Source organism: Monodelphis domestica, chromosome 1 (genome assembly GCF_027887165.1).
Source record: "Monodelphis domestica isolate mMonDom1 chromosome 1, mMonDom1.pri, whole genome shotgun sequence".
NCBI lineage: Eukaryota > Metazoa > Chordata > Mammalia > Didelphimorphia > Didelphidae > Monodelphis > Monodelphis domestica.
The window spans coordinates 455,513,277-455,535,219 of record NC_077227.1 but is presented as its reverse complement, the minus strand read 5'-3'; the positions used below and the strand labels follow the sequence as shown (position 1 = coordinate 455,535,219).

The 21,943-nt window shown below is 41.3% G+C and overlaps 2 protein-coding genes across 2 annotated transcripts in view; one reads left to right on the top strand and one right to left on the bottom strand.

The window, feature by feature from the left end:
• Window positions 1–21,943, top strand: part of PLLP (plasmolipin) — a 37,530-nt gene that overhangs the window by 11,025 nt on the left and 4,562 nt on the right. The window contains exon 2 of the mRNA XM_001365550.5: window positions 20,657–20,830. Within this exon, the coding sequence (XP_001365587.1) occupies window positions 20,657–20,830 (174 nt within the window). The remainder of the gene's footprint in view (window positions 1–20,656; window positions 20,831–21,943) is intronic.
• ARL2BP (ADP ribosylation factor like GTPase 2 binding protein) overlaps window positions 3,372–21,943 on the bottom strand; it is a 35,841-nt gene continuing 17,269 nt past the window's right edge. Inside the window, exon 7 of the transcript XR_008915317.1 lies at window positions 3,372–3,621. The gene's annotated coding sequence lies outside the window, so the exon portion shown is untranslated. The remainder of the gene's footprint in view (window positions 3,622–21,943) is intronic.

The following is a 21,943-nucleotide window of genomic DNA, read 5'->3' as shown; positions in this document are numbered from 1 at the left end:
TTGTTTTTGTAAGGCTGAGGCAGTTAAAGACCGTCTCTGTGTCCCCTGCCCCTTTGTAATCCCACAAACAATGCCTTTTCTTTTCCATAAAGGCCCTTTCACCACCCCCAAGAAGTGAAAGGCAGAGGTGGAGGCTGGGCCTGGCAAGGCCACATTCTGGCCTTACCACAGACAAACGCTGAGGGCACAGCTGTGGGTCCAGGCCCCAATGGGCCCCATGTTTAAAGTTTAGAGGGACAGAAGTTGAGGAAAGAGGGAATGAAAGGAAAGGACGATGTAGCCTCAAGGAGGAGAGAGTTATTCCTCCTTTGGAGCTTTGGTTTCCCTATAGATGAGAAGGAGAAAAGAATCCTGGCAGCCTGGAGCAGAAAGGGATCTGGGAGGGATGAGAAATTGTCTGGTACAGCAGTCTCAGGGCTGGATAACCATCTCTTTCTGAAGCACTCCAGAGACAAATTCTGGGTAATCTTGTGTAAGTCATCTTTCTGGACATCCATTTTCTCATGTAAAATGAAGGGATTCAACAGTTCTGAGGATCCTTTTGGGCTCCCTGTACTCTTGGTGGTTCAACCCTACTTGGGCAGTGAGGACGTTAAAATGACATAGAAGGTGCCTAAGTTTTGTCCAAAGACTTATGTGTTGGTAGCCTTGTTTCACATTTCTCCTTTTTATGTACTATACAGTCCAATGTGTAAAAATTAGAACTAATGTACAATAATTTAAAGTATTATATTTTAAAATATTTATTAATGATCATTAGAAATAAAGGAATAAAAAGGTAACGAATATAACAATATGCCCATGGCTAGTCTACCTGTTCAAAAAGCCCACTCACCACCAAAGTTCTGACAGGAAGCAAAGAGAGGCTGAGACCAGGAACCCCACTCAATATATCTCCCTGTCTACAGGAAGTACGTAATGACAGGAAGTCAGTAGGCTCCTGGGAAATGTAGTTTTAGGGTAACAGATTTCTAATTACACATTCCCCTTTGAGATCCCTTGGAAGACTGGTCTTTGCAATGGATCTTGTAAACATAAGCAACTTTTAAATTACAATAATTTGGGGATTAAAGGGAAAAAGAACAAAGCCAATGATTGCTAGGCACATTGACAAAAAGCCAATTGGGGGCAGTCCCCTTTGACATAAGAGTATACATTCAAAACAAATGCATTCAACCCCACACAGTTCAAATCACCACATCCCAAAGTTCACTGTGGATGGATCTTCTGATGCTCTGTGTGTGTGGTGTGTGTGTGTGTGTGTGTGTGTGTGTGTGTGTGTGTGTGGTCTGTGCAGGTATCTTCATGGAGCCTTCTCCAAACAGTTCACTTTCTGTAGTATGTTTCTTATCCTAAAATTGCTCTCAAAAAGAATTTAAACTTTGCATTTTAGAATAATAATGCAAATGACAGGCTCTCTGATCTCTGTTGTCTCCCTGACGTCAGTTTCTACACCCCAGCCCACAGTGTTGCCCATGCCCAATTTGGACCTCCCCACCAACCACCATCTGTCCAAGTTCTTCATCTCCTTCCAGACTAAAGTCAGGTACCATGTCCTTCCTGAACGTGTTTGTTCATGTTTTTGAACATGATTTTTCTTGAAGAAAGAAGAGATGAGAAAATGTACCTCCCTGATCTCTTTGCAGTGGGATGAGATTGTAGGTATGAAACATTGTCCGAAACAGCATCTGATTTGGTTGACTAGTTTTGGCTAGTTGACAGTTGGCTAGATTTGCTGATTCTTCCCCCTTGTCTCTCTGTTTTATTTTGCATTTTAAGGAATGGCCTATTGGGCAGGGGAGAAGACATATTTGGAAATGTGAATGATATAAAAAATAAATGACATCTTTGTTTTTTGAAGAAAATGATCTTGTTTTTCCCTTCTCAAATTCTTCCAATCATTTTATATGGACATCTTTTTACTTATCTCATTCTCCCATAGATCTTAATTATTTGTGATGATGGTAGTTAACATTTATATAACACCTACTAGTTGTCTAACCTTGTTTATCTCATTTATATTTTTGTATTTGTAATATTTGTGATAATATTTATAATTTGTAATCATTTTTGGTATTTGTAATAATAGTTAATATTATATAGCATCTATACAACCGGGCTCTATGATAAGTGCTTTGCAGTTATTATCTCATTTGATCCTTACAACACCGTTGAGAGGTAGGTGCTATGAAAACTAAGGCAGACTTGCCCAGTAAGTGACTTGTCCAGAGACACACAGCTCATGATTTGAAATCAGGTCTTCTTGACTCTAAGCCCAGTACTCTATTTACTATACTATTTGCTAATGCCAACATACCTATATTTGTTGTATTTATCTTATAACCCATTGAACTGTAAACCCTTTGAAAATAGTTACTGTTTTATTTTCTTTTTGTATTCCTAGAGCCTTCCATGTTGTTTAAAAAATATTTATCCAATTGAATCCAATAATTGGTTTGATCCTTACAATCAAGGTGGTTGTGCAGGTAAATGGAGTAAAAATGGTGCCCAGTTGACAGACAAGTAGGGATTGTGGAGCTCAGAGAAGTCAAGTGACTTCCCTGGTATGGCATGGCTAGTTTCACAAGTAAGACAGTATGGCATGGTGGAAAGATCCCAGCTGGGAGAAGGGAACCGGTTCTACTACTGATTATTCACTTAGTGGCCTTGGGGAAGTCATCGTTTGACTTTGGACTTCAGTGTCCTCCTCTTTAAAATAAGAAAGGGCATTGAGGTGGCTCAGTGGATTTGAGAGCCAGACTTAGAGACCAGAAATCCTGGATTCAAATATGGCTTCAAACCCTTCCTAGCTATATGACCCTAGACAAGTCACTTAATCCCCATTGCCTAGCCCTTACCGCTCTTCCACCTTGGAACCAATATATAGTACCGAGCGGGCACCTGGGTGGCTCAGTAGACTGAGAGCCAGAGCTCCTGGGTTCAAATCTGGCCTCAGATACTTTCTAGCTGTGTGACCCTGGGCAAGTCACTTGACCCCCATTGCCGAGAGAGAGAGAGAGAGAGAGAGAGAGAGAGAGAGAGAGAGAGAGAGAGAGAGAGAGAGGGAGAGAGAGAGAGAGGGAGAGAGAGAGAGAGAGAGAGAGAGAGAGAGAGAGAGAGAGAGAGAGAGAGAGAGAGAGGAGAGAGAGAGGGAGAGAGAGAGAGAGAGAGAGAGAGAGAGAGAGAGAGAGAGAGAGAGAGAGAGAGAGAGAGAGAGAGAGGGAGAGAGGGAGAGAGGGAGAGAGGGAGAGAGAGAGAGAGAGAGAGAGAGAGAGAGAGAGAGAGAGAGAGAGAGAGAGAGAGAGAGAGAGATTTATTTTAAGATGGAAAGTAAAGGTTTAAAAAAACGAGGAGTGGAACTAGATGGTTTCTACTAGCATTCTATGATTCTATTAATATTGTGACTAGCACCACTTGCCTGAATCCACATGTGGCAGCTTGATTCCTTCTTTCTACTGAAATGCAGTGAGGATAAAGATTTGGTAGCAAAGGTGTCAATCACGTGTGTGAGCTTTTCACCAAGTTGACCTGATGATGGATGGGAGGATGATGAAGAGAAGATAGAGCTGCTTAACTCCAGCCTTACTGCTCTTTTCTCTGTCAAGGAAGACGGTCTTTGTCCTAAAAAGAACAGAATGAAAATAGCTAATAGAGAGTTTGAAACCTCAAATCAGGAGGAATAGTAAGAGAATATGTTGATGCCTTTGAGGAGTTGAAATCATTTGACCCAGATGAACTAGTGTACTGAAAGAGTAAGTGGTTATGATTACTCAGTTACTGTCAGTGATCTTTGAAAGATGGTGGAGAACTGGAGAAGTGCTATAGGATTAGACAAAGTAAACTGTCTCCATTGCTATTGTTGTTCAGTTGTTTCAATCATGTCTTATGCTTCGTGACTCCATTTGGGATTTTCTTGGCAAAGATACTGAAGGGGTTTGTCATTTCCTTCTTCAGCTCATTTTACAGATAAAGAAACTGAGGCAGACAGGATAAATTACTTGCCTCTAGTCAGATTTGAACTCAGTTCTTCCTGTCTCAATCCTACCCCTCAATCCTCCCAAAAAGAAAGGAAGGAAGCAATCTATAAACTCTGGGTTTATATAACTCACAATTATATAACTATTTATAAAAACTGAGTTTGTACACTGAGTATATAAACTGAGTCAGTGAATTTGATTCCTGGAAAAAAGCCTAGGCCTTAAGGAAGTAGATAGTGAATATCTAGAAAGGGAAGCAGTGGTCATTGGAGAACCAATAAAGCTTCATCAAGAACAAGCCGGACCTCAAAGAACTGGAAATTAGGGGAATCCATCAATTGGGAAACGGCACATGTTGGTGATGGAATACTATTGTGCTATAAGAAATGATAAACAAGATGACTAGAAAAAGCTGGAAATATCTTCAGGGCAGGAACTGATGTAGAACAAAATAAGCAGAACTCAGAGAACATTGTACACAAAAACAGCAAAATTGTATGATGATTATCTGTGAAAACTTGGCTACTTCCAGCAAGGTAATGATCTGAGACAATCCTGAAACACTTATGATGGGGATTACTCTCCACCTATTGGAAGTCGTCTTTCACATCAGTGTATTTATGGTTTTATTTTGGGGTTTTGGTTATATATGAGTGTGCTCTTTCAACGGCCAATATGGAAGTGTGTTTTGCATGACAAAATTTTTTTTAAAAGGCACACACACACACACACACACACACACACACACACACACACACACACACACACACAAAGAACAAGCCAGACCTAAATGTAAACAAGACAAGGAGGCATGGGAAGACTTATATGAACTGATACAAATTGAAGCAAGCAGAACCAAGAAAACAATTTACACGACTCTAACAAAATAAATGAAAAACAAACAAAACAAAACCCAAACCCTATGAAATTATAGTGATGAAAGTTGGTCCTAGAGAAGAGTTTAGAAAATAAATCTCTCATTGCAGAGGTAGAAGGAATCTTTACTATCAGGTTTGGTTGTTCTGTTGTTAGTTTCACTAAAGAACTCTTCTTTTAAAATTTCTTTTATGGTCCACTGGCTAATGAAGGGGGAGATAGGATCTAGTCAGAAACATTTGATGGAAAAATGAAACACTTAAGTTAAAAATAAATTATTGGTTTGGTTTTTTTTTTTTTAGGTCACTCCAGACTAACTTCCTTTTCTTCCCCCCCCCTTTTTTTTTGGCCAGGTCATATAGATAAAGAGAATACCATAGTTACCATTTATTTAGGTAAAGCATCCAATAAAACAATTCTTGGGAACAAAATGGCGAGATGTGGGCACAATCATAATATAATTAAATGGATTCAGGACAGTTTGGCTAGACTGAGGGGATTATTAATGGAATGTTTCAGGGATTGCTGCTTGACCCACTGATAGTTCAACATTTTTATCAATGTCTTGAATAAAGACATGGATGGCATTCTTATCAGATTTGTTCATGACAGAAAATTGGGAAGAATAGTTAATGGGATGGATGTCAAAATCAACATCTAAAAAGATCTTGACAGACTTTGCAGAGGTGGGTTTTGCCTTTATTTAAGGAAAGCTTAGAGGAGTGGTGCAGTTATTTTTAGCATATGTCAAAGGCAACAAGAAATACCATTTCATGGGACTTTGGTTCTCACATATTACAGTATTTGTGATAAGTAACTGCAAAAAGACCACCATGAAAATAATTACAGCTTATTCACAAACTTTTGTTTCATCAGATGAAGAGATAGAAAAATTGTACCTGATAGTATCCTCCAAATTAAAATATCAGTGAATTGGTTTTCAGCGACTTCAATGCAAAGGTGATCGTAAAGTGGGTCGAAAAACAAAAAGCTAGAAAATATTGTTCAGGAGGAAAGGATGAGAGTCTAAAGAATTGTTTATGTTATATAAGTTAATACATATGCACAATGAATACTTTCTTCAACAAAAGACTTGGAAAGTGATGGATTTAGAGTGTGCTGAATAATATCACAAAAAAAATCATATTTTAAAGGAAAGGACGTGGAAATAACTCATTATTGATGTAGCAGTCACTTCTGAATCCATTGTCTATATCTAGTTAGAGCAAAGATTAAAATAAGTACAAAATGACTTGCATGCAGGTACCCTTGGGGCCAGGAAAAGCTGCCAGGATACCCCTGGGGGGTGGATCTGAGCCTTTGGCCAAGTTCTTAACATCTGTGGGGACATTGTAGCAGGAGGAAATCAACCTCAGATACTTTCTGCTTTCCACAAGATGGAAAATGATGTCTGGTAAAAGTCAAAGAAGGTGAAACATTGAAAACAAAACCAGCAGGATAAATGATCAAACTTCAACCTTGATGTGGCTATGGGAAAGAAATTCTGCTCAGAGAGAGAAAGAGATTGATTTTTATTTATTATTTTTAATCCTTACCTTCTGTCCTAGTAGCAGTTCTAAGACAGAAGAGCAGCTAGGGCTAGGTATTTGGGATTAAGTGATTCGCCCAGGGTCACATGGCTAGTAGGTGTCCGATGCCAAATTTGAACCCAAGTTCTCCTTACTCCAGGCCTGGTACTGCTACCTAGCTGCCCCTGAGAAATGATTTTTAGAAGAATTTTGAGAGAGAAAAAAACGACTATCATAAGGAAAAGCTAATTGTAGCTTATGACCAACTTGCTGAGCTTGATGGCAAGTTAAAACTGTATGAGAAAATACCTGAAGTAATATTGTATTGCAAATGTAATTATAGAGTCTTTCTAAGTACATGCAAAGAATTTATTTGAGCACTTCAAGTCAGAAGAGAGAGTTCTAAAAGAAGTGGGACCTGCAGGAAAATTAGATGTTCCAGATTCTTCCATTCCAGGGCAACTGACTGCTCTTAGAAGACACTGTAGAGGGCAGCTGGGTAGCTCAGTGGATTGAGAGCCAGGCTTAGAGACAGGAGGTCCTGGGTTCAAATTTGACCTCAGACACTTCCTAGCTATGTGACCCTGGGCAAGTCACTTGACCCCCATTGCCTAACATTACCACTCTTCTACCTTAAAATCAACACACAGTATTGATTCTAGGACGGAAGGTAAGGATTTTTAAAAAAAGAAGACACTGTAAATCCTCTTGGAATGAGAGAACTGCCTAAGGAAGATATTCGCTATAGAAGACCTCATAAATCCTGCTGATTTTATGAAAGAACTTGGAGAGGAAGCCACTGGTTAGTTGAGAACTAGCTCACCTTAAAGTAAAATGATTCTTCCACAATAAATTGGATTCCTTTCTCAAGGCCTTTTCATGTGAAAAAGATTGATAATTGAAACTGCAGTTTTCCTTGCTGGGATTAACACATGGTTATAATTTTATCTTTGATTTACATTCCCATTGACTGCCTTCTCTGAAAAGTTTTTACTGCCATATTCTGGAGGCCACTATGACCCTTAACATGAGGAGCACTCTCCTTTTACAACATCAGCTGGACAAAGTGGAAAAAAGGGTGGAGAGAGAAGATTTATACTCATAGAAAATGAGAAAAAAAGGTAAACTAGTAAATGTACTTTTGTGCTTACTAATTTTGCATGAAAATCAATATAAAACTAAGAAAAGATTAAAATTAGAAAAAAATTTTAAGAAAAAGTTACACTGTACAAGTAAAAACTCCACTTGGCCTATTTAAACAAGTTATTGATGTTCCCTAAAATGGGAAACTGGTAGAGGAAAGTACATTGGCATCAATTATCACAATTGCGTGAAGAAATTTAACTGTTATAAATCAGTTGTCAAAAGGAGACCAAAAAGAACCTACAAAGCACCTCAGTCAACAGACTTGTGATTGATGTGCCAAGCAGAAAGAAATGTCAGTCAAGAGCAAAAGTGATTTAAAAAATAAGTCGATTTGTAAAAAAATTTCATAGAAAAGATTGGCAGCAGATCATAAGCAATGTCACGTAATTAAAAAGAGTAGCAGTAAAAGGAAAAGCAAAGTTCAAGAGATGCAAATAGTCAAAGCCACCCCATGAGACTTGAATGAAGGATAAAATGGGAAGATAGGGACAGGAGTCGCACAAGGTGGGAAGGCATGGGTGTGTTGTAGCTCTATCATTAGAGGAGCTATATATGGTATTTTTAAAAAACCCTTACCTTCCATCTTAGAAGCAATACTGTGTATTGGCTCCAAGGCAGAAGAGTGGTAAGGGCTAGGGAATGGGGGTTAAGTGACTTGCCCAGGGTCACACAGCTGGGAAATGTCTGAGGTCATATTTGAACCCAGGATCTCCCGTCTCTAGGACTGGCTCTCAATCCACTGTGCTACCCAGCTGCCCCTAGTAGCTATATATGTTGATGAGATTATAGATCCATTATGACATTGGGGTAAGGAAAAACTTTTCACCAATAAGAACTGCCCAAAGGTTGCTTTAGGATGTAGTTGGTCCCCCCCCCCCACCCCCATTAGACACTAGAGCAGTTGATCAGAAACATCCTTTGTCAATTTGATTAATTTCCCAATCACCCTGATTTCAGGGACTTCACTGAGAGGCATATAAGGGGAACCTCCCCATGAAGGGTCAGCATACCCACTGTGCCTTGCTGTGATGACATAGGGAACTCCTGATGATTGGCCAGCTCAAGAGGATGAACTCTTCTGAGCAAAGTTGGGTCCCTCTGTGTTGTGTAAAATGAATCAGATTAATTTTCTCTTTCTTTGGATTTCTATACCAGCAGGCAACAGAGAGGGCCTCTGTTCTGGAGCTTGTAAGGAGAACTGGAAAATATGTGGGAGTTGCATGTTTACATGTGGCTGAGACTTGAGTTTCTGAGAGCTTACTTTCCAAAATCAAGATAGCAACAACTAGAGACTAGGACATTTGTCATAGACACGCATGTACGTATGCGCTCACATTGCCCAGCTTTGAGAGCTCCTGAGTTTAGGATTTCAGAGATTAGAGTTTCTTGAGAAAGGACATTTTTCTGATGTCATTTTTTTTCCTTGAATAAAGAAAATGATCCACCTAGTTCCTGTCATCCGATTTGGAGAGCATGGACTTACTCTAACTATGCAAGTCCAAGAGGACCGGTATTGTTTATTCAGCAGCTTCCAAAGTGTGTTTACAGCTAGAGGAAGTCTGAACCACAGGGTGGTATTATGAATCTTGGTGGTGGGGGAAGGGGAAATATGACACTTTGGAAAAGAGGAGCTCAGTAGAATGTCAAGGATTGCCCTTGTCCATTCCCAAATTCACTCTCTCTCTGGGGGCAGGGACGAGGGTGGTAGAGTTGATGGGCTAGTCGAGTTCTCTCAATGTTATCTGTTTATGAATTCCTGTAAATCCTTTCTATCTTCTGCATTTCCCAAGGAGTGAAACCTATGCTGTCCCATATGCTGTTTGCACATGCTACCTTGAGTGCTTGTATGTGTGCTGGGGGCCGTTTTTATCCACTTTGGGGGAAATCTAGACACCAACTATACCATAAGTGTATTCACATTTTCCTGGAGTAACTGCAAGTAGAGGGAGTGATTTTTAGCTGAAACCGACCTTCATAAATCCCTCTCAGACCATATAAACCCAGAGTACCTGGGGGACCTTGGGCCACAGGTAACACATGCAAAGGCTGAAGAATCACTTGTTTTTAAAGGCAGTCAGTTTCTCATTAAGCCATATACACCTACTGTGTGTTAAGCATTGGGGATACACAAAGAGGCAAAAGACTGTTGCTGTTCTCCAGTAGTTCACAACCTAATAGCAAACAAATATGTACAAACAAGCTATATATAGGAGAAATCAAATTAATTTATTATTTAAATAATCATTTAAAAGAGAGAAGACACTAGAATTAAGAAAGGCTGAAAAAGGCTTCCTATAGAAGTTGGAATTTTAGCTGGGACTTGAAGGAAGCCAGGGAACCCAGGAGGCACAGATGAGGAGGGTCGGTATCCCAGGCTTAGGACACAGCCAAAGAAAACGCCTGGAGCCAAAAGATAGAGAGCATCATGTTTGTGGAACAGCAAGCAGGCCAGTGTCACTGGATTGAAGACTATATGGCAGAGAGTAAGGTGTAAGGCAACTGGAAAGGCGAGCTCAGTTATAAAGAACTATGAATTCCAAATAGAGGATTTTGTATTTGGTCCTTGAAGCCACAGAGAGCCACTGGAGTTTATTGATTTCAATGCGTGGGGGTGACATAATTGGACCCGAGTTTTAGGAAAATCGCTTTGGAAGCCCAATGGAAAATGGATTAGAATGGGAAGAGACTTGAGAGGAGGCCAATCAGCAGGCTATTGCAATAATCTGAGTGTGAGGTAATGAGGTCCAACACCAGGGTGGCAGCAGTATTGGTAGTAAAGGGGGCACGTATGTGAGATGTCGCAAAGGGGAAATGGACATTCCTTGGCAACAGTTTGCGTTTAGGATGTGAGAGAGAGTGAGTGGAGTATAACACCTAGGCTGGAAGCCTGAGGGACTGGGAAGATGGTAGTGCTTTGGATAGTAATAGGGAAGTTAGGAAAGCTTAGGAGGAAAGATAATTAGTTCTATTTGGGACATGTTGAATTTAAGATATCTCCTATACATCCAGTATAAAGTACATTGTATTGGAGACTCTTGTTTATGTATGAGTTGGACAAAACGTCTGAAGTTTCTTCAAAATCTGAGGTCTTGAACCCTATATTGCTGTAATTCAGTTGTGTCTGACTTTTTGTGACTTCATTTGGGGTTTTCTTGGCAAAGATACTAGAGTAGTTTACAATTTCCTTCTGCAGATCACCTTATGGATGAGGAAACTGAAGCAAACAGGGTAAAGTGACTTGCCCAGAGTCACACAGCTAGTAAGCGTCTGATGTAAGATTTGAACACAGGAAGAGGAGTCTTCCTGATTCCAGGTCTGGTACTCTACCTAATACACCACCTAGCAGCCAATGAACCATACATAGGGAGTGTTTAGCTCAAGGAGGAGTTGAGAAACCAAAGGTCTAATCCCAGTTCTTGACTTGACTCCCTGGGTAACCTTGGACAAGGCTTGTCCCCCTTCTGGTCCTGTTTCCTCCTAAAATTCATCCAAAGTTCTGATATTTTGTGCTTTTGATTTCCACTCCACAGGAGAATGGTTTGCCCCTTGATGTCCTTGTGATAGTCTTATAGACACAGCTCTTCCTTTCCAGGCCCTTGCCTAAGTTGGAGGAAGGGGGAATCAGAAAGGCAGTCATGGATGTAAGACATATGTTCCTATGGGTCTCCCAGGAGGTCAGAAGGGCCCTTACCTGCCTTCTTGCCGATGGTCAAAGCTTTCATTCTCTGGGTTTACGAAGAATCTCTGGTTGAACATTAATACAGCTTCTCCGGTGAGATGGGACAACCTCTTAGTCAATGGTTGTACAAATGGAAAAGGGAGAGAGCTTTAGAGCAGACTAAACTACAGTGCTATGTGTCCACCCCAACTCAAACTGGGGCCTGGGATTTCATGTTCTGAAGAGCTCAAAAAGGGTCTTAGAAAGAATGTCCATCATTGATTGTCAGAGAAGGCAGGAACCTTGGCAATCATCTAGTCTGATCTCATTTTACAAATGAGAAAACTGAGGCCAAATGAGGGGAAGTGATTCATGTAAGTCATACAGCTGAGAAGTTGCAGAGTAAGATGGAAACTCAAACTTGAATGGATAATTTCAGAGCTAGGTCCTTTGGGAGTGGATTGCCCTGCCTATAATTTAAAATAACATTCATTCAGAGCTATCAAATTTTTGTTTGGTACATCAAGTAAATATAATCAACCAGTCCTATGTAGAATCAGAGAAGAATATGTGAATTCTTGCTTCCTGTCACTAGCAATAAATCACAGAACCTCAGAAAGTACAAGGGATTTGAAGAGGTCATTCAGTTTAATGTCCCCCTGGGTGCAGGAGTCAATTAATTTTTTGGTGCCTGGACTGAAGCCAGAGGAAATCAGACAAGCCTGGTAGGTCAACTGCTGACATTAGGTGACTCCTGTGGGATCTCTGACTTTCCTGTGCCAAGTATTCAATTCTCCCCCATCCCCGAACTGTCCCACTCCTAAACAAAGACAATTAAAAGAGGCAATTACAAGAGTGATAGAAGGTTCCTTCTGTGTCTATATGCATGTCATTTAAGGAATTATATAAAACTTGAGTATAGCCTGTAATTGGTATTTAGTATATGCATGAAGTTGGGGTTTTTTTTTTTTTCCCTTTCAAAGAGATCTTCTGTAGAGAAAGAAAAATCCTATTAATACAAATGTTTATAGGAACATTTTTTATAGTAACAAAAATTTAGAGGGAAAATGGATGTCATTTAATTGGAGATTGGCTAAATACAAAATGGCACAAGAGCCACCAATGCAGAATCTCTCATTCACCAATGCTTCTCCCTTCAGTCTGAGTTACCAATGCAGAACCCCTCAGAAACCCTAGGCTGGCTTTTATAAGTAGTTTTCTCCATCTCACTTCCTGTCTCTCTGGTTTCTACTTCCTTTCACTGTGGGCTAGTCTATCACATCTCAGAAACCAATCATAGTTTCTTAATTTGTCTGGCACTGACCCCTGGGCAGTGCCAGTGGGATCCACTTCCCAACCTTTGAGGGTGTGAACTTTTATCAAAAGGATCCTCAAGTTCCTGATTGATTAAGTTAAAAGTGTGGAGCACTCCAAGAACTTGATTGATTAAGATAAACAAAGGGAGTTAAAATTTCCCTCTCACAGTAGCAATAAGTCCTGACCTCATAGGACTAAAACTCCTCTGTAGTATGCCTGCCAACTCTCCTTAGAGAGGTAATAGACTCTACATTTTTAGACATGGCCAATGTATTTGTTTTGCTTGACTGTAGTAATTTGTTACTAGGAAAAGGTCTGTGGTAGAGGGGTGGAGAGAGTCACCGGAAAGCAATAATGCAAAACCAGAAAACAGCATCAATAGAATGTTTTAAAAGGAAAAAAATCTTAACAGCACAACTTATATTTGAAGCAATATAGACTATAAATTACCCAAACATTTATTGTAATGTCCATTACTTCTCTCCATCAAAAAAAAATGATTGCTGGTCAAGAGGAAAAAACCAAAGTTGCAAATAAATGTTGTGTTTTATTTTTAGAGCTGGATAGAACTTTATTTTTAATCTTTATTTTTAGCTCCAAATTCCCTTCCACCCTCCACCCCATCCCCCACCCACTAAGAAGACAAAAAATATTATACCCATATGAAGTCACATAAAACATATTTCCATATTAACTGTGTTGCATCTTTAAAAAGGAAGAAAAATAAAGTGAAAAAATTTCAGTTTATATTCAGAATTAATCAATTCTTTCTGGAGATGGAGAATATTTTCTATCATGAGTCTTAGAACTGTTGTAAATTATCATATTGACCACTGTAGCTAAGTCTTTCACAGTTGATCATCTCTAATATTGCTGATTCTGTATACAATGTTCTTCTGGTTATACTCAGTTCACTTTGCATCAGATAATGTAATCTTCCCAGGTTTTTCTGAAAGCCTTCTTCATCCAGCATAATCATATATCATAACTAAAAAAAGTATTCTCTTTTAGAGAATCTATTCCTTTTAAATAATATCTTATTATTTTTATTATTTTTTTATAAATTTTTAATTATTTTTTGGAGTCAATACTGTGTATTGGCTCCAAGGCAGAAAAGTGGTAAGGGCTAGACAATGGGGGTCAAGTGACTTGCCCAGGGTCACATAGCTGGGAAGTGTCTGAGGCCAGATTTGAACCTAGGGCCTCCTGTCTCTAGGCCTGGCTCTCAATCCATTGAGCTACCCAGTTGCCCCCCCCCCCTTTTTTTAAACCCTTACCTTCCATCTTGGAGTCAATACTGTGTATTATTTATAATTTTAATTAATTTTATTATTAATTTTTATTATTTTATTTTTATCTTTTTGATAAAAGATGAAATATTTTACTTGACCTTTTATGTTATTTTGATTTTTTAAAGAAATTTTAAAAAAGAAATCTGTGCCTATGCTTTTAAAAAAGTTTCTCCAGCCTCAGTGCTGGTTCCCATGCTGTACTTGGACCTATTGTATTGACCCCTACTGGTCAAACCCTCCATGTATTCTTAGAACTGGCAAGGATGTGGGGAGGGCAGTAAGTTGGTAAAGGATAGGAGCTCTACCTCCTTCTCTCTCTCTCTCTCTCTCTCTCTCTCTCTCTCTCTTGTGTGTGTCTCTCTCTCTCTCTCTAACTTTTGGATCCAGAGTCAAGAGCCCTGGGGGTTGTTCATGGCACCACCATTCACTATGTAAGTGACAATGGGCAAATCACCTAAGCTCTGAACCTCATTTACCTGTATAAAAAATGGAGAAAAAATAAAGGTCTAACCTGTTTCACAACACAATTGAGAGGAAAGTTTTACGAACCATAAAATGCCATGCAAATAAATAAAAGCTGTTATTATTCTTCCTCCTAGACCTGTCTGTTCAGATCCTCTTTTCCAAGCTGTTCCACAACTTTTTTGCTTCTTTCCTCTCTGGAAATGGAAGTGCCACCAGAGGCCCGGTTCTGGCTCCTGTTTTGGAGAGATGGCCATATTCTGATATTTGCCTGCTCTCATTGTTTGGGAATTGTAATGATCTGATTCTGTGGATCTTGAAGTGGCAAGAATTAAAAAAAAAAAATTACGGGAGTTGGGGCACCTAGGTAGCACTCATATGAATGCATTGGCCCAAACATATATTTTCAGAATTCTGAATTTCAAGTTAAAAAGAAAAACATCCTGGGCATGGGGGGGGGGGGGGGGTGAGAGAACTGGTCTTTTGTTTTTTAAACCTTTCTAAATATCCTTCCCATCAGCCTGGGACCATTTTTCTCCCTGCTTCTCCCTCCTTCCAATTCTCTATCATTGGGATTAAATTGCAAAGGCGTTAGCAGCAGCTGCCTTTATTGGTATTAAGAGAAAGACAGTGCTCTACTGACCTCAACTGGCCCAAAGCCAGCATTTTTGGAGGGAAGGCCCAGAGCTCCAGATAATTCTTTCCTACTTTTCCCACAGATGGTAGAGGCCAAAGGCCTGGGGGAAGAGAGAATAGGAACTTAGACCTAGAGCAGGAAGGAACAAACTATAAGCTTGAATCCTTGGGTCCACTCTCATTTTATGGATAAGGAAAATGAGGTACAGAAGGAGGTTAGATGACTTTGCCCAAGGTCACATTGGTGATCTCAGAGTCAGGATTTGAACTCAGGCCCTATGACTTTAGCACCCATGATATTTCCATAGTATCACATTCTCTTTCAGAAATCACACTGTGAGGAACTGGCCAGCAGCCAGCTTCCCTTGGAGTGAAACCCCAGCAGGGCCAGTAAGGCCTGGCTGCCATGTCTAGTTTGAAGAATCTGATCCCAGAGTGGTATGTTCTAAGGCTCTGTGCCTGTGGGGTGTGTCCATACTTAGGGGAGGGAATGCTTGGGGGAAGAGTAGTCTGAGGGGGAATACCCTTTTGTCTGAGTAGTATTTGGAAATTCATAAATTCTAGGGTAGGGAGAAAAACCGGTCTGCCCTGCTTAAATCATTAAAAGACACCTGCCTCTGAGGCAGAAATCTCAGGCAGCTATTACCTGGTCAGGTATTAGGAAGTGAACAGGTGGAACGAATGCTTTGTGCTAAGGGAGCATCACTCCCACCCCTGCCTGCCCCAGTGCAAGTTTGAAGGTGGGCAACCTACAGCACCCCATCATGAGTCTGAGGCATAGAGAAAATACAAACTCCTCAGCCTGGCATTTAAAGCTCTTCAGTCTGCCTCCAGGCTTTCTCACCAGACTTGTTTTGTGTCTGACTCTTTGTGACCCCATTTGGGGTTATCTTGGCAAAGACACTGGAATGGTGTGCCACCTCCTTCTCCGGCTCCTTTTCCCGATGAGGAAACTGAGGCAGGTGGGGTTAAGTGACTTGCCCAAGATCCCGCACCAAGTGTCTGAGGCCAGATCTGAATTATTCAGGTCTTCCTGACTCCAGGCTTGGCATTCTATCTGCCCCCTTTCCTTCTAGCCCAACTCAAATGCCACCTCATCAGTGAGGCCTTCCCTCGATTTCTCTCTTGTCCTTTCTCCCCAAGAAGGACCTTTTCCTCATAAGATCTCACAAAAAGCTTTGTTTTGTAGTTCTCTATTATACTTATCAGGCAAAGTATGATACATGTATATTATATAATGCATACATTAAATAACATACCACATAATACCTGTATTTAATATATAATAATTACATATTATATTATTGTCTTAGCCTCTTCCCTACTAGACTCTAAGCTTCTTGAGGGGAAAGGCTATGTCTTATCTAACCTTGTATCTCCCTCTAGCATGGTGCTCTATACCTCGTAGAACTTAATGCATGTTCACTGAATCTTTTTTTTTTAATCCTTATCTTTGATCTTAGAGTTGATAAGAGTATCCATTCCAAGGCAAAAGAGTGGTAAGGACTAGGCAATAGAAGTTAAGTTTCTGAGGTCCAATTTGAACCCAGGACCTCCCATCTCCATGCCTGACTCTCTATCCTCTCAACCACCTTGCTGCCCCAGATGCCCAGTGAATCTCATGAAGCCTCCTGTTACCATGGAAATAGCACTGGCTTTGGGAGTGAGGATCTGGGCTAGAACCTTGCTTCTGTGACCACTCCAGGCTCTATCCACTCCTTTCACCTTAATCCTCCTCTTGGGTTCTTCCTCATCCTAGCCACACTGGCTTTGAGCTCAGTATTCTGTCTTCCCCCCTCACCAAGCCCCGCTATCTTCCCAGTCATTCAGGACAAAACTTTGATGTCATTCTCAAGTCCCCCTTCTCCCACCATCATATGCAATCTGGCCAACTCTGCTGACTCTCCCTTCCTAATATACTCTCCTCTCCTCCAATCCTGCCACCACCCTGAAGTGGGCCCAGGATCATCCCTCACACCTCGGCCTTTGCAGCAGTAATAGTCTGCCCATTGGTCTCCCTCCTTCCTGTGCCTCCCCGAGTCGCTAACCCCATCCCCAGCCTCCTACTCAGTCAGCTCCAATGGCTCCCTGGCACCCCTGAGACTCAACAGGACTTCCTCTGTTTGGCACTCAAAGCCCTTCACAGCCTGGTCTCCTCCAACCTTTCCAGTCTCCTTTCACTCATCTCCCTTTTTGCCTCCATAGTCTTCAATCCAATCACACTAGACTCCTTGCCATTCCTCAAACGAAACAATCCATCTCCAGACTGTACATTTTCATTGGCTGCTCTCCATGCCAGAGATGTTGCCCTTCCTCATCTCTACCTTCTGGAACCCTTCAGATAACATCTAAAAATCTCACTCATCTACAAGAAGGCTTTTCTGATGCCTCTTTGTGCAAATGCCTTCCCTTTTGATTCCTTCCTGTTTTGTCCCCCCCCCCCTTTTTTTGGTGCTCTTATGTTCTGTCTTAGTAACAACTCTAAGACAGAAGGGCAAGGGTGAGGCAGTTAAGTGACTTGTCCAGGGTCACACAGGTAGGAAGTATCTGATGTCAGATTTGAACTCAGGTCTTCCCCTCCCTCTGTAGGACTGATATTCTTTCCTCAGTGCTACCTAACCATCTCCCTATTTATCCTGTGTATATTTGGTTTGTGTGTAGTTTTGAGGTTGTCTCCCCCATGAGACTGTGAGCTCCTTGAGAGTGGGGACTGTTTTTACATTTCTTTGTATCCCGGTGCTTATCACAGTGCCCAGCACATGTGTGTTTTGTCCTACTCTTCTCGATCCCATGGACCTTTGCAGGCCAATATTGTTCACAGGGTTTTCTCGGCAAAGATACCAGTGGTTTGCCATTTTCTTCTTCAGGCCTAGTAGTAGGTACTTAATAGATATTTTTCACAATTCCTTGAAGCCTTTCTGGAGTTCATGACCTGCCAATCTGCAACCTTATGTGACCTTCACATTCTTGTTCCTGAGACACCAAATTCCCTAGAGAATGGTCTACTGTACTTCCTCAATGTGTGACCCTGGGCAAGTCACTTACCCCTCATTGCCTAGCCCTTATCCCTCTTCTACCTTGGGTCAAATAGGCAATATTGAGTCTAAAACAGAAGGTAAGGGTTTAAAAAAATAAAAGTTCTACTGTAATCCTACCCCAAATCCACATTAGTTAGTCTCAACTGGGTCCTTGATCTTATAGCAGAGTCCTTTCATTCTTCCCTGAATTACTGGTTATTATACTCTCAACACAGTTGCATAGCTTCCTCTTCAGAACAAGATTTCCCACTACAACGACATACTTTACAGACAAGTGGCCATCTAATCTTTATTTAGAAACTTGTAGTGTGGGGGGAACTTACTACTTCCTCAGTCAGCCCATTCCATTTTTGGATAGTTCTACTGGTTAGGAGGTTCTTCCTTAAATCAGGGCTAAATCTGCCTCTGCAACTTCTGCCCATTGCAGCAGAGCCTGCAAGAACAATAATGGTCCTCCAGTCATGAAAGCATCTCTCATGTTTCTGCTAAGTCTTCTCTTCCCCAGGCTAAATGCCCTCGACTACTCACATGGCATGATCTGGAGATCTTTCCCATCATCACTTTCTCTGGATACACTTCAGTTTATCAATGTCTTTTCTAAAACGTAGCCCAAGAACTGAACACAATTCTCCAGATGTTGTTTGGACAGTGTATTTAGGTATGGGCTTGGATTTGAGGTCCCCTCCAATTTTGAGCTTCTGCACTAGGGGCAAGGGGACAGCTGCATGCTTTAGTGGATTGAGCCAGTCCTAGAGATGGGAGGTACTGGGTTCAAATCTGGAAGCAGACACTTCCTAGCTGTGTCACCCTGGGCAGGTCACTTCACCCCATTTGCCTAGCCTTTGCTATTCTTCTTAGAACTGATACTAAGGTAAATGTGAGAGAATGATAATGGTGATACCAAGTACTGGATTTCCCTACGATGGACAGCTGTTAAAACAGCAGTTCTCAAACTTTTTGGCCTTGGGACCTCTTCATACTCATAAAAATTGGGTATCCCTCCCCTCAAAAAGCTTTTGTTGGGGTGGATTATAAGTATAGACATTTTATTGCATTCAAATTTAAAACAGATTAGTATCTTTTTTTTTAAGTTTTGACTTTACAGACCCACTGAAAACTGCTGTTAAAGCATTAGGATCTGTGGGGTGGGAAAGAGTGTTTGACAACCACATTTGAGCCCAGAGCCAAGATGTGGGAGCAGAACTGTGTCATGGCTGAGGGCAGATGATTGGACAGATACAGGTCAAGAACACACTGTTGTTTAGTTGTTTTAGTTGTGTCTGACTTTTACAACCTTACCTTCCATCTTAGAATCAATTAGAATTAGAATTAGAATCAATACTTTGTATTAGTTTCAAGGCAGAAGAGTGGTAACGGCTAGGAAATGGGGTAAAGTGACTTGTCCAGGGTCACAGAGCTAGGAAGGATCTGAGGCCACATTTGAACCCAGGACCTCCCATCTCTAGGCCTGGCTATCCACTGAGCCACCCAGCTGCCCCCCACCCCCACCCCGGTCTGACTCTTTTTTTCTTAGCAAAGATACTGGAATTGTTTGCCATTTCTTCTCAAGTTCATTTTTATAGGTGAGGAAACTGAGGCAAACTGGGTTAAGTGACTTGCCCAGGGTGACACAGCTGGTAAACATCTGAGGTTGGATTTGAAGATGTCTTCCTGACTAACCACTGCCACCTAGTTGCCCCCTGGCAACATTCTTTCATCACTTGGTTTCCCAGGCAGGTCATAGATCTTGCTATAGGAAAAAAAAAATGGAAGGCAAAGAAACAGATTTTCTGCACATCATCCATAGACAGTTAAATCAAACCACCTCTGCCCTTACCCTGTTGTAATCAGAAGCCTAGGCTGGAGAGATACTGAATCCCTGCTGGTGGCTTTGTTTTTTTTTTTTATAATTAATGAGGCCATGTGGGCCATATGGCAAGGCAACTAGGTTGCTCAGAGGATAGAGCAGCAGGCCTAGAGGCAAGAGGTTCAAATGTGGACGTGGACTTTCCTAGATGTGTGACCCTGGACAAGTCACTTCATCCCCATTACCTAGTCCTTACTGCTTTTCTGCTTTGGAACCAATACCTGTATCAATTCTAAGACAGAAGGTGAGGGTTTAAAAAATGTGAGATACTGAAAAGAACTGGCCTAGGAGAAAGGCGTGGGCTGGAAGCCCACCTTTGATAACTCCTGTTCTAGTGCCTTTGGACAAGTTACCAGGATGTGAACTCCTCCAAAGCAGGCAGTGCCTTATTTTTCTATTTTCATCGCAACACAGTAAACACTTAAAACTTTAAAAAAAAAATGCTTTTTTCATTCATTTACTTAACCTCCCAACACCCCCAAGAAACTCACTGCCTCCAAGTTGCAGTCAAAAGCAGACTTGGGTTTAACACACTTCTGAAAAAACCTCCCTACAAAGTATAATTGACCCGAACCTCAATCATCAACCAATCAGCTGTGTCTAGAAAGGATGTATCCCTTTTCTTTGACAGTACAGCGCCAGCACTGTGTCACTCTGGTTCTCTGTTCAATGAAAATGACATTCCCATAATTCCTCCTCCCCGGGGAGTCTGTGGACCCTGGCGTGCAGGCCTACCTCTAAACAAGAGGGCTGTCGCCTCTACAGCACACAATCGAAGATTCCCAGCCCTTCCCCCCTTCACCACCTGTCTCTGGGGGGAACCCAATGCTTGATGCTGTTCTCATTCTACCTTTCCAGGTGGTAGGTTTGCTGGTCTGGGCCCTGATTGCAGACACCCCTTATCACTACTACTCCATCTACGGCTGGGTGATGTTTGTAGCTGTCTTCCTCTGGCTGGCGACAATCATCTTCTTCGTCTTGTACGTGTGGCAGCTACATCTAAGATTCCCCATGGTTCCCTGGCCTTTGGTGGTGAGTGATGGCATTTCTGGAATTAGTTGCGAGTTATATTTAAGCTTTTCTTGGGTTATTATCTAAAGGTCTGGGAGACATCCATCAGAAAGAACAAGGTTTGAGCCCTGAATTCATTAAAGGAACATTAAAGGTTAGTGTACAGAACACTGGGTTAATGCTGGAAGTGACACACACTTTACCTAAAATAATGTCTGTTCTTGTGGAAAGTCTGGTAGCGGTCTGGCTTAAAGGACCTCAGGTTCTTCAACCATAAGGTCATAGTTTATAGAATCATAGATCTAGAGGTCCAATGCCTTCATGTTCTGAGTGAATTGAGGCCTAGAGAGGGTATGTAGCTTGTTCAAGTTTACACAAATATAGGGAGTACCAGAGGGAACTGAAGCTCAGGGTCCTCTTACTCCAAAGAAGCCAACTCAGAACCCTCATGGGAGCTTTGATAATGTTTTGTGGCTGGTGGTGCAGTAGCAAGCTCTACATCTGGAGTCAGTCCTGAGTTCAAAAGTGACTTTAGACACTTGCTGTGTGACCCAAAGAAGTCATGTAACCTGTTTCTCAGTTTTCTCAACTCTAAAATGTGAACAATAGCACTTGCCTTACAGGGTCACTGTGAGGCCACATCTAACCCTTACCACTCTTCTGCCTTGGAACACATACTTGAAATGAGGGGGCCCCTCAATATTTTGTAATTAGAAGGCAATTTTAAATTGCATTGGGTAGATTTTACCTTCAGATCATTACAAGTCAAATATACCACTGCTGGGCCTCTGCTGATTAAAATCAAATTAGTAAAGGTTTAAATGTGACTATTGCCATTGGTGGGACAGAAGAGATGGATTCTTTAGGAGCCTTTTGTGGAGGCCCAGTGGTGGAGCACAAGGGCTGCTGGTGTGCCTGATTATGGATCACTGGGCACTGCCTTCATCAATTCATACTCTTCGACCCAAGAGACCATAAGGAAAACATCAAGCTTTCCCTTTAAGGAGGTTCTGCCCAGAAGGGTTCACCCAAGATTCTGTGACACAAATGTTAATGTGGTTCACTAACCCTCTGTATCCAGATTCAGCTCAGTAAAATATGTGATCTCATTAATGTGCTTCCTTATTTGTATCT